Genomic DNA, 16,640 nt, shown 5'->3' with positions numbered 1-16,640 from the left:
AGGGGATCTAGCAGAGTCTTGCAAAGGGCCACTCTTTAGAGGTAGCAGACAACCCCTATTTCTGCTTTCTACCTGCCCCTGTACACACAGAGAGTTGCAAGGAAGAAGAGAAGTCATCCTGAGGTCAAAAAAAAAAGTCGGGAACCATGGCTCCAGGTCGTGACAACAGCACGAGCTCTTGGGATGAGTTTGCACGGGAACCTGAGCTGATCTCGCAGCTCCCTGCCGCTGCAAGAGCAGGCTCTTGCTCGCTCTCCCTCCTCTTCGGCCTCTCGCTTCTCTCTGTGCCCGATCCTCCTCACCCTTGGCACCTCTGCCGGCGAGAGAGGCTCCCCCATTTGAGACAGCCACGGCAGTCAGTATGTCCCCTGAGCCAATTCAACTCATCAGTCAGACCAAAAACTGTTGGTAGATTCCAAGAAGTGCCCAGAGAGGGATGTTAAGAAATAGGATTGTTATTATCATTATTAGTAGTACTACTATACGAATACTCTGCACATTTTAACACTTGTTATTAATGACTATCTACTGTATGTAATTCTGATTAATGGTCAGAGGAATTACTGTAGTCATATTCTGTCTCATGTAAGAGTGAAAAAAAATGAAAAATTAATCCAAGACTAAAGAACAACATAAAACTATTCCTTTTTTTTTCATTTTAGAGCACCATGACTTCATCATAATCTTCACCCAGAACTGTAATCTCATTACTTCAGGATCACTCAAGCATAATAGCAGTTTTAAATTCAAAGCATATGCTTTACCAAAAAGAAAAGGGAAATTACACTCTATTGCTCTGATTATTACAGTCCAATATTTATATAATGGCACCTTAAGAAAACAGTTCTGTATTTTGTAATTTATGTGAGCTAAGAGTTCATTTTCACTTGAAAAAGATTAGACAGACATTAAATCAGAAAATATGCCCTCTGGAAAAAAACTTAAATCTGGGACTACATTTTAATTACTTTGCCCTTCCAAAGAAACACATGAAAATATTAATATTATTAATAATAATAATGAGACAGCTAAGCAGATTTTCTGAAAAAGTATAGAAAAATAAGTTGTACTAATTACACAAAAACAAGCATGTAGCATTTTTTCTACTTATGGCTATATGGCTTTTATCTGTATTACATAGAAGGCTTAAAAAGTGTTGGTTAAAGAAAAGCTGAAAACCAGTCTTGGCATTGTAAGATAAGATGCTGTCTACAGTGAAAGACTATGAAAACTAGCACATTATAACAATTCAAGAAACAAATATTTTTAACTCTGCAATTAACAGAGAAAGAATATTTGGAAGAGTCTTTACGATTCTTTTAGCTAATACCTAGATAGCCTCAATTCTGCATCACCACTGGAGGGAATGGCATGTGCTGGTTAAAGAAACAGCTTGACTGCAGTTACTGCTGCATATACATGGGGCTTAGAAACCTTCCTCCTAGTCCTTCAGCACTGAAAAATCTAAACGGTTTTGGTTTTTTTCTTTAAATAAAAATCACAGTTCTTTTCACGTATCGCGTATCTTCCCCCTATGAAAGCCACTCCCTCCTCTCCTGAAGGACTGGTGTTTCTGTACTTTCTAGCACAGGTTTTCGGCAGCTAAAATGTTGAATTGCACTTGAGAATGTTTCAACTGTTACTAGTGACCGTAACAATGCAAAGCCAGGAAGGAGTGAAGTCAGGAACAGCTGAAGTACAGGCATCCCTTTCTGAACTACAGGCTGCTAAACCACGTCTGAAACAGTGTTAACGATACAAGACTATGAAGAGAGCTACATACATTTACACCCACCGATAATCTCATCCTATCTTCTTGAAAGATGCTTATACTTCAGAAGACCAGATTTCCAACATAACTCTGTATACTGCCGCTTCTACAGAGAACGCTCTTAATGGAGGCTGCCTGGAGACAAGTTGGCAGGAAAATCTGGCCCAAATGTTAGATATTTGTCTTCAGGTGTGCAGGCACATCACAACACATCTTCATACACGCGCTATGGATGAATCGGAACATAACGGTTTCAGATCTTCAACAAAAAAGAATTCATGGTTTGTCAGCTAAAAAAGAGGTTCATATTCACCACATGCTCACAATTGGTATCATTAATCTTTAATGACAGCTAGAAGCTACAGGTTTATAAATATATATATTTTTCATAATTGTGACAACCAGTGACTAGATGCGGTTTTGGTGGAAAATTGTCTGAAATACTGTAAGGCTAGGTAAATTACAAGGCATTATTAGAAAATGTTGATTTTGAACTTCTGGTGATATTACATTACTTTTACAAACATTAGAAACAAACATTACTTGGTGAAATATAAACATTGCAGACATTGCAGAAGAAACTACAACCAAAAGTAATTTATTAGTTAAGTATATAGTTAAGAAACAACTTTTTTTTTTTTTAAACAAAGTCAAGGTAAATCAAAGAAATAGTAATAAAAACTTGCCTGTTAAAGAACACTGTCTTCAACAGAGAGCATCTCCATTACAGAGAGAAGTGATTTGTGTAACACTGCAAGGAAGGAGTTAGGTTTGTTTAAACCATTCCAAGAACAGTAATTTTCTGTCACAGCCGTCAATTTTCCTGCATCACAACCTGGATTCATGTCCAGGTGTAGGCAGGTTTTGCACCCAGATAGAGCTCATTTTGTATCAACCTTAAAATGCATGAACTTCATGTCAGGATGCACCTCCATGAAGCCAGTTACAGGTTGTACACAACGTTTGTTATACCACAGTTTAGAAACTGGACTTACAAGTAATCCCAACCAATTTTAGTTTTACTATTTTTGATCAGCTTTAAAAACATATATGTTAGCTCTTTGAGTTTAGAAGTATAATACCATTCGGTTTATTTTTAAGATACAGAGATACAAAAAATTTAAAACTCACAATAGTAACACAACTTTTTGTCCTAGAAGGTGAAAAAGAATTAAGTATAATGCATGAGACTTCATTACACAGTTTTATGAAATATTGTCTTGTTACTCTTATTCAAAAGGAGTATGATTATGATTTAGTGAAGTCAGATTGGACAAAAAAGAGCCTAAAGATATAACGCTATTAAAGACATACAGTTTCCTTAATGACACTTAACAGAATATTCTATACACAACACATCAATACAATAACTATACCAATCAAGTTAATCCCAAAAAAAACAGGTGCACCATAATATTGCATAGAAAGAAATCCCTGGTATTAATACACTTGCACTGGAGACTAGGACTTTTTCCTTGCCTTACTAAATCAAAGCACATACGTTTTTAAAAAGCACGTCCCTCATTTGACTTTTTTCTTAGCTATATTCTTTGGAATCGCTAGTGCATGTGTTATTTCAAGCACGTTTTTATTCTGCATGCTATTGTTTAATGTTAAAAAAATAAAATTGAAAAGAAAACAGTTTTCCTGCCTCGCCCCTAAAATGTAATGTTAAATAATCTTTCTATGTTCCATAAAAATAAGAACAACCTTTCTCAACAACAGAAAGTTCAAACAAAAGCCAGGATAGGTGAAAGAAGAGGATATTCATACACGATGGGAAAATCCAGCGTCAAAAATCCTCTCTGTAAAATAATTTAAAAGTGATATTTAAAAGTCGGATAAAGAAAGAGTCCAACCAATAACCAATGGTTTTATAGCTCAGTATTCATTTTGATCATAGAAGACTTACATTCAAGTCCAGAAACTGATTTAAGGAAGTATTCTTACCACTTAACTATTCCAAGGCAATTCTCTCATATAAGCTGAACCTGAGAAAACCTTCCTCTTGAAACAGGTATGTTTCCCTGAACATGTTTCATTTTGAAAAAAGTCACCATCTTCCATTTAAAAAGAAATATTGATCAGTTCTACATAAGGCTAATTTTTTTTTTTTAATTTTACAGCAAAAATGACTATATTTACTTCCTATCATAAATTATTTATGTTTGAAAAACCTTAATTTCAGTGCTCAAAAATATTTTCATTTCAGTAAGTAATCCTTCCGTACATTCAGGACATGTACACATGAAGTGCATACAGGAAACAGAATTACCGATGATTTGCCAAAAAGCCATGCAGTATAATTGGAAGGTGAAAGTAATTTTCTTCAGATAGGCTCCTTATAGAGAGCGCTTTTATCTCATGATACAAACTGTGCAGACAGATTAAATCCATCCAAAAATTTTAACAACATGCAGTATGCAGCATCAGATAAATAACAGTAAAAGCTGAAAAGACCATGTCTCCACAAATAGATTCCATAAAAAACTAGAACTTCTGATTTCAGGTAGAATATATATTTAGAATATCTGTGTAAGTGGTGAATATATACAATAAATATATTCTGTTACATTAACTATAGTCACAGTTGGTTTTGTTACTTAACTACATAATTGTAGAGGTGTACCAGGAAGACATATTTCTGACTGTAATTTCTTTCACTGTAATATGGGAAAATATTATCAAATTCTTCTGGCTGCTAGAGATACAGGATTTCTGGCACAGCTGAAAATGTATCAGGAATTAGAATTTATTATTACATTTTTAGTATAAATTTCATTTTAATGACACAGCTGCTATTGGACTTCTGGTGAGAGAGCTAAGGAACACATGAGATTTCTTCTTAGGAAATGCTGAAAGGCACATAAAAATTTCAATATATATTTAAGAATATGTTAAAAAGCAGATTCTGAGTATTTCTGTGGGTTACTTTACATTAAAATATAGAATTAGCAGAAGTTTGCCTGTTGGCGCTATGCAAAAGCATTTCACGTATCTGTAAAGAGATCATGCTTATGCATGAACAGACGTATGTTCATTCAAGTGATACATTTTCCCCTCACATTCGCTGAAACAAAGAGCGTGCACTTATTCTGTTGTTTACTGGGATACCGAGGCACACATTCACATCAAAAAGTTACTTGCAAATGGTAAAAGGAGAAAAAAATTAATTTACCTGAAATAATGTACATTTATTGAAAATAAGTATGACAGCTTCAGTTACTGATTTTACGCTAATAAATAGTAATATGTTTAGCCAGCTGAAATTCCATTTACAGTCACTTAATTGTTCTGATTCCTGTTAGGATTTCTAATAATCAGGGTAGATTTCAAAAATATTGCCCTCAAAGGTATAGAATCACATGCAAAACACCTAACAGTTTAAGCGTGAAGCAGCAAACATCAATGTGTATCAGACATACAGTACAACTTGACTCACTGTATAAAGTATCATGATATTGCACATAAAATAACATGGCACATTTCATAAAGATACAACTTTGCACAACAAATGACAGACACATTTTTACATCTGCAGAGACATAAGCAATGAATAATTCACTTAAAAGTGAAGTACGTGACCTAAGGGTTACTGCCTTACCTAAACCATTCTAGTATCACTTGGAAAGGAAGGTGGCATGGGTTCTATTCATGCAAATAAAAATACAAAGAGCTGACATTTTTTTCCAGAGAAAGGTTGGCTTGTAAATTTTCAAATATTTTACTTTGCCTGTGAAAGTTCATTTTGTGGAACTATATTCTTTAGAAATGTGATTTTAAAAAGTTGGTTTGCTCCTGCTCCCATTAAAGTGACTGATGTCCCACCAGCTTGAAAATTATCCTCTTCAACACAGGTTTTTCAACTCAAAGTCATCATTTATGTAAATATTATATAATTATTATTTGGGATTTTTATTCCATCTCCATTCATCACAATGCTTCTAGCAAGCCACACATAGATAGCATCAGACTGAAATCTCAAGGATTGAAAACTGTACATGAACACTGCCAGTAGAAAAAAATACTCATGGTCATTGTAATTGAACATGTTTTTAGAAATCTGAATAAATCTTGCCTGGAAATAAATTAATGTCATAGAAGTGAAAACATGTAATCAAAGCAGTGCGGCTTTGGCATATACTACTGATAAGTTTCTATTAAAGCATCTCAAATTTCTTCCACAGACTTCATCGATAGCGTTCTCTAGTCAAAGCTGACTGGGCACAACCTCACCTTTCCAGGCTTTAAAAAGTAGGCGTTTATAAATGCTTCTAGAAGACTGTCTTTTACTGGACTTGCACACATATACCGTTGATAATCTGTGACCAAGTTCAAGCCCATGAAGTTACCCATGAAATTCAGTGTTGAGGATAAGCTTCACTGCTTGAAAGCTCAGGAGTCTCTGTGTTGTGAAACATCCTTCTGGTATCCTACACCCCCAAAAGGTTTAACATTTGGATTTACTGTTTGACAAACAGGGCCGTAAATAAAAAGAAAAGAGCAGTAATATCTGAACAGTATTGTAAAGCCATAGCCCAATTCTGCCTACAAAATTTCAGCCAAGCGCAACAGTAATTTCACCTAAGTCAAGATCAAAAAAAGGGTAATACAATAACTTGCCAGTATGCATGTACATCCATTTAGGTATTCCAAATTTAAAGAGTTTAAGCCACAGTTGCTATAAGGAGATTTTTAAATGATTAGAGACCTGCAGATGCTGCATAAATCAAACCACAATGAAAACTGCCATTTACTAGAAAATAATTTTGAAGTTCTAGAATTACAGTTATTCACTGTTAAAAATGGTTTTAGCACCATTCGTGTTTCTAAAGCCATTAAAACAGTAAACAGAAAATCCTGTTAAATCTTTATAAGCAAAGTTGCAGCATCAGTTAATCTAAAATGCATAGAAACTATTTTTTTTTCTCCGAGTGTTTTCATCAACCTACATAACAGTCGTTGGTTCACTATTTGGGCAAAAAAGGCCAAGCAAATAAATGTTTTGGAAAGCTATAACACATAAATAAAGAGACGTTTGGCGCTATTTCCACCAGATTTCAAAGTGCTTTCAAATGGAGACAAGTCCTTTTCCTTCTCCCCAGTATTAAGGCTCTTATAAAAAAATAAGTTTAACTAAAAGACACTTGGACTTTCTTTATCAAATACACCATTTAATATGCTTTAATCATGAACATGTTAAGACGCTAGTTCTGCAATTCTACCTTTATAAATGTCTACTAGCAATATACAGGATTGCTTTATCACAAGATCGGGTCCTTAATATTCTAAAATGTGAAATACTCAGTAGATGCTGACAGTACATTTCTGTCATATTCTGTTTCTATTAAAAACACAGGGATTAGAAAACTAACTGGGAAATTAAAACCAAATTACCAATACTACAGAAAGTAGTCTTGCCATTATTTCTATTAAATCAGAAACAGTGATCTAGAGAAATTCAATTAAATACTCTTTTCCCATCAAGTTTCCAGACCTTTTTTTTTTTCCCCCAGAATTTGTAAGTTTAATTATTCTGACTGAACCAGACCCTCAGGAGACAAAAGTGCTCCCGATTCCCACCTAAGTCAAAAGGTTCTATAAGAACTCGACATTACTCAAGCTGTTTGGGACACTTAACCCTCTTGAGGAACACAAAAATGCAGTTAAAAAAAATCACATTTCATTCCTAAACAACCTACAGAAGATCCAAAACGTTAAATGCTTGATCTTACAGCCCTTCATAATCGGAAGATCACACTGACATCGGTTTTACCACTCTCAGAAGTTGTATTGGTAGAGGTCCCTCTCCTGCAAACACTTACAAACCTAAATCCTGGAAAATTAGCACCCAGATTTGGCACCCAGCACAACCTGTATTCAGCTGAACTCCTGAAAAAGCAAGTTAAAAAAGGAAAACACTATGTTTACTGCTAATATAATTTAAAACATACTTTTGAAGGCAGAAGTCAGCATGCTCTATAATTTTTAGTTATATTTATATGGCAAGATATGACTTTCTTCAAGTTGTCTGACTAAATTTAGCCAGCTTTGTGAAGTCTGCCACTTTCTGAAAAACAAAATGCTCCAAATTTTTCATAATAATTTCAGTAAGCAGGCTCCTGCATTGATACCTTAACATAAGAAATTCAATTAAACTGTTAACAGAAATAAATCTGAGAGTGTTGCTTGGGATGCAGACTAAAATTATGGATTCAACTCTTGCCATCTCTAGTTCCTTGGGTGCAATTCCACAACTTTCCTGCTGAACTGAACACAAGCAGCTTTATGGGACCAATCCTACCGAAACAAACATCAGATCCTAACAAACCTTTCCAACAACATAGCACATGAACACTTGCTTTATAAAATCTCTCAGTGGGTTGCATTTCAATTAGTATGTGACATTGTTTTTCTTTTCTAAATATGCTTAAACACATCCAACAGAATTCAAAATTTAGAAAGAGTCTATCTTTGCTTTAAACCGATCATTTTTACAGCATGACGAAACACAGCTACACCTGGGGGCATCCGTACTCTTGTCTTTTTGGGTTCAAAACTGTAATCTGGCCCTTAACCCCGCCCTATCGGGCCCTTAGCCCTGCAGGGCAATTAACACGAGTGGGTCAGCGAGGCTCCGAACACGGAGCCAGCACCTCGCCGGAGCCGGGCTTTGCTTAAGCAGGATCAGGCAAATAGGACGGATGCCCTGTGACACCGCCCCCCGCGTTCCCAGAGCCTGACCCCGTTGAGGTGACAGCAGACGATCCTGACCTCCGGCCGCACTTGTCTGCGCCTGTGGATCCCGGTCCCGACTAGCAAATGCCGCAAACGCCCCGCGGCCCCTCGCCCCCCGCACCCCGGCGGGGCAGCTGCTCTGGAGGCAGCCACAGCGCACCGGGAGGTGGAAACCGTGCACCGCTCCGGCAGCCTGGGAGGCCGCCCCTCGCCATCGCTAGCGAAATAGAAAACATAAGTTATCCGTCTGTAAACAGAATTCAGGAAAATACCTTCCGGCGACTTACAGAGAAGCGGCTGGAAGCGAGGCCTGCGCTGGGCCGCAGACCCCCGGGCGGGCAGGGCGGCGGCGAGGCCGGAGGGGTGCCGAGCCCTCCCCGTGGGGGGCCCCGCCACAGCCCTCGGCCCTCAGCGGGGGCGGGACCGGCCTGCCGGCCCCGCGGGGCTCCGCGCTCCCTCGGCGGGCGGCGGCTCCCTCAGCGCTGGGGCGGCGGCTCCCTCAGGAGGAGCCGCCCCGCGCCTCAGATGAAGTGGATCCAGGCGGTGCTGTCGGGGTCCTGCGGCGGGACGGCGGCGGGCGGGACGCGCTGCCGGCCTCGCAGCCGGTAGTTCGCGCCCTCGTTGTTGTCCCAGTACTCGGCGCCGGCGACGCGGTAGCGGACGGCGAACTCCAGCGTGGCCTCGGCGGCGGCGGCGCCCAGGGGCAGGAGGAAGGCGAAGCGGTCGGTGAGGCCGTCCGCCGGCCCGGCCGGCTGGTAGGCGGCGGGCACCTCGGCGCAGCTGGCCCAGCGGTTGAGCGTGTAGCGCACCGACACGGCCTTCTCGTAGGCCAGGTTGAGGACGCGCACGGCGCCGCGCAGCCCCGCCGGCTCGGGCCGCACCCACTCCAGCCTCACCTTGTGCTGCCGCACCCGCTCCGCGAAGCCGGGGCTGGCGCCGGGCTGCGGCGGGAAGAGCGGCTCCAGCAGCGGCGGCGGCGGCCCGAACAGCACCGGCTCCAGGTCGCCCAGCGCCGGCGGCTTCCTGGTCTTGAAGAGGTCGGCGGTGCGCGGCGGCGGCGGGGCGGGCAGCGGCACCTGCGGCAGGTCGGCCTCGCAGAAGTGGCGCACGGAGGTGAGCTCCAGGCCGAGGGAGTCGGCGAACCGCACCGTCTTGCGGCGAGAGGGGCTCTGCTGCAGCGCCGGCCGCAGGCTGCGGTCGCCGGGCGTGGGCAGCGACTTGGCGCGGCGGCGCTGCGTGGGGCTGGGGGGCACGGCGGGCAGCGAGGGCTCCCGGCCGCGGGGCGGCGGCGGCGGCTTCTCGCCCGCCGCTTCCCGCACCACGAGCGTGGGCGCGGCGTCGCCGTCGGGGCTGCAGCCCCCCTTGCACTGCTCGGCCAGGCTGCCATAGAGGCAAGCGCTGCAGCTGAAGTTGCGCGGCAGGTAGAGCCGGGGCGGCGGCGTGGGCACCGAGGTGTGCAGCGAGCCCGCCTTATCCATGGGGTGGCCGGCGGGAGCGGCGGCTGTGCCGGTGCCTAGCGCCCGGCCCGGGGCCCGCCGCCCAGCTCCCTCCCGGCCGGCCGGCGCTCCTCCTCTCGGGCCGCGGCGTGCGGGTGGCCAGGCGGTCTAGCGGCCGGCCCGCGGGCTCTGCCTCTCGCCTGGGCCCAGGGGCAGCGGGATCGCCTCGGCGTCGTCCCCGTCGCGGCCGGCCCCGGGGGATGCCGGCGGGTGCATGTGTCCGCGGGCGGCGGGACCGCGGCGCTCCGGCTGCTGACGCGCCGGGGTCAGGCCGCGAAATGCGCTCCGAGCCATCCTTCCTCCCCCATGGCTCCGCGCTCCCCGCCCGCCCCTCTGCCGCCTCAGTGTCGTCCTCGCCACCTTCCCTAATTACACCCCCCGGCTGCCGGCCCCCCCTCTCCCGGCGGCTCCCCCTTCCCGCTTTCCCCAGTACCGCGGCAACGCCGTCCGTCTCCTCCTCCTCCTCGCTGTGTTCTGGGTCTTTCCTCGAGGATCTCATCCAAAAAGAGGAGGCGGGAGGGATTCCCCGGTGGAAGCATTAAAATTCATAGCGGCGCTCTGCCTCGTCCGATCCGTTGCAGAAATAGCTGCTAAAAGGAAGAGGCAAAGCCGGGCTCTGGAAGATTAAACGGGCCGATAAGAAACAGCTGGCTTGCAAGTTGGATCTCGCAGTGTACGTTTAAAGGAAGAAATCCAGCTAATCTGCTGTAATGCGTTTACAGTACATCTGCTGAATAAAATACACCTGCCGCAGCCCTGCCACAGATTTCCATCTCTGGTACAAGCAGCTCCAGTCTAAACGCGGAGGGCTGATTACGAAACATAAACCGCGTTTGTTCTTTGCAGAGGAGTGTTTAATAAAGTGCCGAGCAATATTCAAATGAATTATAATTTAATGAAAAGCAGACTCGGGTGCAGGCAGTTCAAGGAGCTAAAACACTATTTTAGCAAGCCGCTTCATTCCAGACTTGCTGTAATCCGGTACTCATTTTTAATTAGTAAATTGCATTAAAAACAATGATCCTGCCAGAGACTGAGCCTGACCTGTGTTGACATGTGATTCTGATTTAGCTTCTGAGCAGGAGCTTTTACACCTTCATCGTTTTATCTGCAGCACTTGGTGTTCCTTTGCAAGTCTGGGCAGTGGAAATGTGGCTGATGAGATTAAGAATGAGACAAGTAAACCCAATAAGGACCAAGAGTTTAAAAAAAAAGCCACCAGAACACGGGGAAAAGCTCCTCACTGTCTCATATTAGAATTATCAGCTTTAATTCCTTTATTAATAAGTATGAAAATAATTCCTAGGTCATTGCCGCTGGGTTCCAAATCTTTTTAATGACAGATGGTTCATAAGTAAGGCATGAAATAATATGCCCAGCAGCGTTAAATTTGACACCATTATGCTTCCCAATGATTTGTCGTGTCATTGTCTTACATTCACAGGATGATCATGGGTTTTGAAAAATCAAATAGTAATAACATAAAGGATTACATCTGAATTCATTAGCCCAGGATCTTAAAATTGTCTCAGTTGTCCTTTAACGCACACTACAGGAAAGATTCATTAAGCCTCTTTCCCATGCTTCCCTCCCAAAAATGAGTATTTCAGGAAAACAACACGAACTCATGTTTGGTTTTATCTGGTCATACTAATTAGGGGGAGAAAAAGAACAGACGCAAAGAATTGTTCAAAGAGGCTTTAAGACTACATCCTTTTAAATTTTTTTTTTAGTAATTTCTAACTGTCGTAATTAAAATTTTCTAAGGAATTAACACTTGTTTTTGCTGACGTTAATTTCACTTTAAAACCAACAAACAGTAAGAACTTCATTTTTTACATTAATAGGCAAAGTCTTTGTCTTTTTTAAACTATTGTGAAACTATCAGAACTAATAAACTAAATTGGCTTAAACGTGATTACACATTCAGTGAATTTTGGATATGTCTTTGTGATATATACAGGGAACACAACTGTTTGGAGTAATTTATCTTCTGCTGTACTTTACACAATAGGGGTGCCTTCGTAGAGTTCAACTTCCCCTCTTCTGGTAATTTTAGTTGCCTAACTTCTTCTTATCATAAACTTGTGTAATACTCTTGCTTTTTGGCTTTTTCAGGCCTCCTCTTTTCCTCCACAGCCTTGGTAATATTTCACAGAACAAAAAAACCCCAACTCCTTTCTCCACTGGTGATTGTAGGTGATGTAGTTCATGTAACTGAATTGGAAATACAGATTCCCCAAAGTTAGTAAACCAGAGACTGGCATAAAAAATGAGAAAATCCTGTGATAAGAAAGCAAAACCCCAACATGGTAAGATTTGGACTAGCCAGGTCAAGGCAACATGAGATGTAGAGGGACACCCATATAAACTGATTGACATGATGAGAACACAGTTCAGAAATTTCAGTTGAGTTCAGCTCTTGTCATCATCAGGTAAAACCTGATGGTTCTTTAGCCGTGCAAGAGAATGAGAATACAGGGTGGGCATGTGGATAGTGGAGAAAAGGGTAGAAAGAGACTTAATATAAATGCATGCCCACTGTAAATAATTTCACAGGCAATCCTGTGGAGTAGAGTGGAAGAAAGCCATTTACAGGCTTTTAAAAAATCAGAATTAAATGGTACTTAAATTGTCAAAACATCAACTCACCAGGTAGTCCTGGAGGTGCTCACATTCTCACCTGCAATTTCCCCCAGACACCTCAAGTTCTGGCACACACGGGGCACCTCAGCCTTGTCTCTGTTGAGCATTGTCACCATGTAAACTCCACCAGAACCCATAATAAAGATATTTCTCAGTTTTCTTCTCTTGATCTGAACATTGCCAGCATGTCTCACTGAATCTACCATGGGAGATATGCTGCTGCTTTCTTTTTACCCTATTGCTCACTTGCCAAGGGTGAAGCTGAGGGGACTCTTACCTACATCTTTCATTTCTGCGGGTGTGCTTATTTCTAGGCTGGTCTTCCGCCTCTGATGAGTTTAAGACAGACATAGTAAATGAAAGTTTTGATCACTGAAATTTAACAAACCTACACACAGACATTCCCTCAAATAGCCTGCAGCCTTGTGCATCCTTCTGTGATGTGGAAACTGTGGTATGAGTTCAAAATGGGAAGCATCAGGCACCCTTTGTAAAAGGAAGTTCTTTCGGTTTTGCCTACAGTAAATATTTGTACATGGCAAATGCTTAGAAGCGAGCAAGCACGACCGCACATAGAGAGATTACGGCTTAATATATGCAGTGGTAGGCATTCATACACCACCCCCTCTGTATCTTAATTTAGTTCACAAAATTTTGAACATGTAAGTTTAAAAGTCTAATCTGTCTGTTCATTTGTAGTGCTATATTAAGGACATTATCCAAGGCTCTTTTCTAAATAATACTGTCAATAACAAAGCTGATAAAGAAATCGTTAGTACTGACCTAGCTAGCCCCTTTAAAGAAATAGCTATTATCTTTTCACTGGAAAATAGTATTTTTATGACAACATAATTTTGAAGGTGCCAGCAGGAACAGAGCAGTCATAATGTAAATTCTAGAGCTATACAGTGTTGCTCTATTATAGGGTAAGAAAAGCAGAAGGTCTTACATTACAATTAGTGTCGACAGACTTAGGAAATGGCACTCAGGCATTGTTTTCATTTCTACAGATTCCTCTCCCTTTGCAGATTTAAATAGCATAGTCATAGGATAAAAGTTTGTCCTAATAACATTGTCCTAATAACTTTTTGTCGACCCGTCTCTGCATCTTCCATCTGACATCAAAAATTTTAAAGACAGCCTCTTGTTCTGCCGATGTAGCACTGAGCGACCCTGACATTTCTGCCATGCCAAACTGCATTTAAAATCCCTCTGATGCGGGAGAATTTCCAGCTAACCGAACAGAGACGTTTGGTCCCCTCTTTTGTTAAGATTTAAATGATTCGCAAAGAAAAAGGCAAAACCGATGCAGGCAATGAACTGGGAGCTTTCTTCTGCTGCAGTTATCAATTGTCTTGACTCCAGGTAATCTAGGAGAAAGCAGATGCCGGCGCTGGGGAGCATTAGGCAGAACTACAATGGAACCATTAATAGGGAGGAGTGTCTGAGTGCTGGGGCTTATCCAAAGTGGCCACTGTCACATGTCCACTTTAACTTTCCAGAACAGGTTTATTTTTAGTAATGAGAATTGTAGGAAGATAAAAAGGATGTAAAGGCGAAGTGCATTACGATTACATCAGCTGATGAAGTTGTGACTCAGTATGTGAATTGGAAAGGTCAGCTTCTACTCTCATTTATATCTGTGCAGCTCTTCTGAAGCTGATGAACTATGTAGAATATCACCCAAGAGTTTAATAATCCTATATGACTACATGAATCTGACAATGGTATTTACACAGACAGTTTGTAAGCCTTGCATGATACACTTGTTCTGCATGCCTTTACTTCAAAAATACCTTCCCACACCGTTTCACATTAATGATTAACCCAGACTTTATGAACTTCCCCAAGAAAATATCTTAGTCACATCTCAGAGAAGTCCCAGATCAGAATTAGGTCATATGCCTGAGATATATATATATATTTTAAAAAAATTAAGAATTCTGTCGAAGAACAATGGTATCGATCTTGTGTAGGAAATACTATCTTCACCTAACCAGGTTATGCAGTCTTTATCTATTAAGATGCAAGTTGTGTGATTCACAGACTTGTATCAAGGACATTTGATGTCAAACAGATCAGTGAATAATTTCCACAGGGCTGCACATTTTGCTAAACAGAGATGTGACACTTGGAAAGGGTGCTTTGTGGTTGGTTTTTGGTTTGTGGGTTTTTGGGTTTGGTGTTTGGTTTTTTTTTTTTAAATATCAGGATCCAAATAAAGATGCAAGATATCAACAAGAAAATAGAATTGTAAGAGTTTACCTCAGTTCATGACCTTGTGAATCTGCCTATATGATGCTAACACACAATTTTATTATTTAAGCATTAACCACTTCTGTTGACTCTTAAGTGATTGGCTTAAGACTTCTGAAGAGAGCGTAAACTAAAAAAAGCCCCAATTAAGACCACAGTGGAAAAGAACAAAACCCAAACATATATCTCATTTTGTGGAGAAGATGATAAAGAGCAGTTAAAGTATTTTTCTTATAAATAGGTCTGCTGTTTTTAAAAGGGTTGAATGTTTTTAGCAAGGATTAAGTAACAGCTAGCAGGACTAGGACTCTTTCAGTCCTAGAACTTTTAACGTAGATTTTCATGCAAATATCTAAATAATTGCACTTCAGGATGTCCCCAAATCCCATCTTCTGGTAAAAGTGCTTGTGACTCAGTCGTCATGCCATCCATGTTATAAAATAACCACAGGACTTCCTAGCAACTGCAAATGGTCTCAGTAGTGCTAGTTAATGATTTTAGACATAAAAATACACTCATTGTGTGCTTGATTTTCATTTTTATATTTTTTCATACTCCAAGATCCATGGGTCAGGCAGTGATTCATTGTAAGAGATTAATTAGATTCCTTATATTGTAAGATCAATTTGTCTCCCCATTTTTTTATTTGTTCTTTTCTTCACCTTTCTCACAGTTTTTTTCCCTTTTCCTCCTATTTGGTTATTTCACATTCATTTTTCTCATACGCACTACTCTCTTCCTATTCATGTTTTAAACCTCTGTGTAGGCTCTCTCCTTCTTTGTGCCCTTTTTAGCACACTCTTCGTTTTTTCCTTCCAAGCTGCCCGGTTCTGTCATTCCTCCCATTTGCCATTCTCGGTTCCCAGACCCGCCCGTCATTAGGTTTCAGAGTCCTTCCCCACCGGCCATCTTCCAACCAGCGGCCAGCTGCCGAGGCTCTGCCACATCCATGCGAATCCCAGGACCCACGGGATAATGTGAGGTCGGGAGGGACCTCAGGAGCTCCCCCGCAGCGCCCCGCAGAGCTCTCCCAAGGCCCCTGCGGCGTTCTCCCCGCGCCAACAGCCCTCACGGAGCAGCCCCGCCATTTCCCCACAGACCCTTGCGGCGCGCCGCGCGCCCCCCGCGTTGCCCGGGTAACCGCTGGGCGCCGGAGCGGGAGGGCGCCCCCCGCCGCCTCAGGCCGCGGGCGGGAGCAGCGCCCCGCAGAGGAGCGGCCCGCCTGAGGCGGCGGGCCGGGAGGCGGGGAGCGGCGCCCGGCCGCGCCTCAGCGAGGGCGCCGCGGCCCAGGAGGGCCGGGCCGCGGGCGGGAGGAGGGGGCGGGCGTCCGCGAGGGGTTTGGAGGCAGCCAACGTCAAGCGCCTTGGCCGAGCGCTTTGGAATCATTTATAGAGATTTTTTTCATAATCACTTTTATACCCCGGGTGAAGAAAAGATGCGAAGAAAAGCGTCCTCCGAGACGCTGAAGGAGGGCGCAGGGTTCACCTGTCACAAATGGCTGCAGCAGAGGTTAGGTTAATCTGTTCTCTCTCGGGATAAAACAGAACACCCCTGGGGAGGGACTACGAAACGCCTCGGTTCCTTCTTTCAGTCCAGGACGTCTTTCACCAAGCAACGTTACACAATAGGACCAGGGAGCAATTACAGTTACTTGTTAGTTTGTATGCAAATAGCATGAGAGTTCCATTACATCAACAGAGACTATTTCTTCTACATTTTTCTTCTTACAATGC

At 42.6% G+C, this 16,640-nt stretch overlaps 1 protein-coding gene across 1 annotated transcript; it reads right to left on the bottom strand.

The window, feature by feature from the left end:
• Positions 1-9,029: 9,029 nt before the first annotated feature.
• LOC142087338 (protein phosphatase 1 regulatory subunit 3E-like) lies at positions 9,030-10,386 on the bottom strand. Its single transcript, XM_075161478.1, has one exon. The coding sequence runs from the start codon at positions 9,985-9,987 to the stop codon at positions 9,031-9,033; it is 957 nt and encodes a 318-aa protein (XP_075017579.1). The 5' UTR covers positions 9,988-10,386; the 3' UTR covers position 9,030.
• Between the last annotated feature and the right edge of the window lie 6,254 nt (positions 10,387-16,640).

The sequence above is a fragment of the Calonectris borealis genome, chromosome 12 (assembly GCF_964195595.1).
Source record: "Calonectris borealis chromosome 12, bCalBor7.hap1.2, whole genome shotgun sequence".
In the NCBI taxonomy this organism is placed as follows: Eukaryota; Metazoa; Chordata; class Aves; order Procellariiformes; family Procellariidae; genus Calonectris; species Calonectris borealis.
Note: the sequence above shows the minus strand (reverse complement) of the source record. Positions and strands in the feature narration are given on the sequence as shown.

Excerpts from the sequence above, each read along its gene's own strand:
- LOC142087338 (XM_075161478.1), bottom strand. The coding sequence starts at position 9,987 with ATGGATAAGGCGGGCTCGCTGCACACCTCGGTGCCCACGCCGCCGCCC.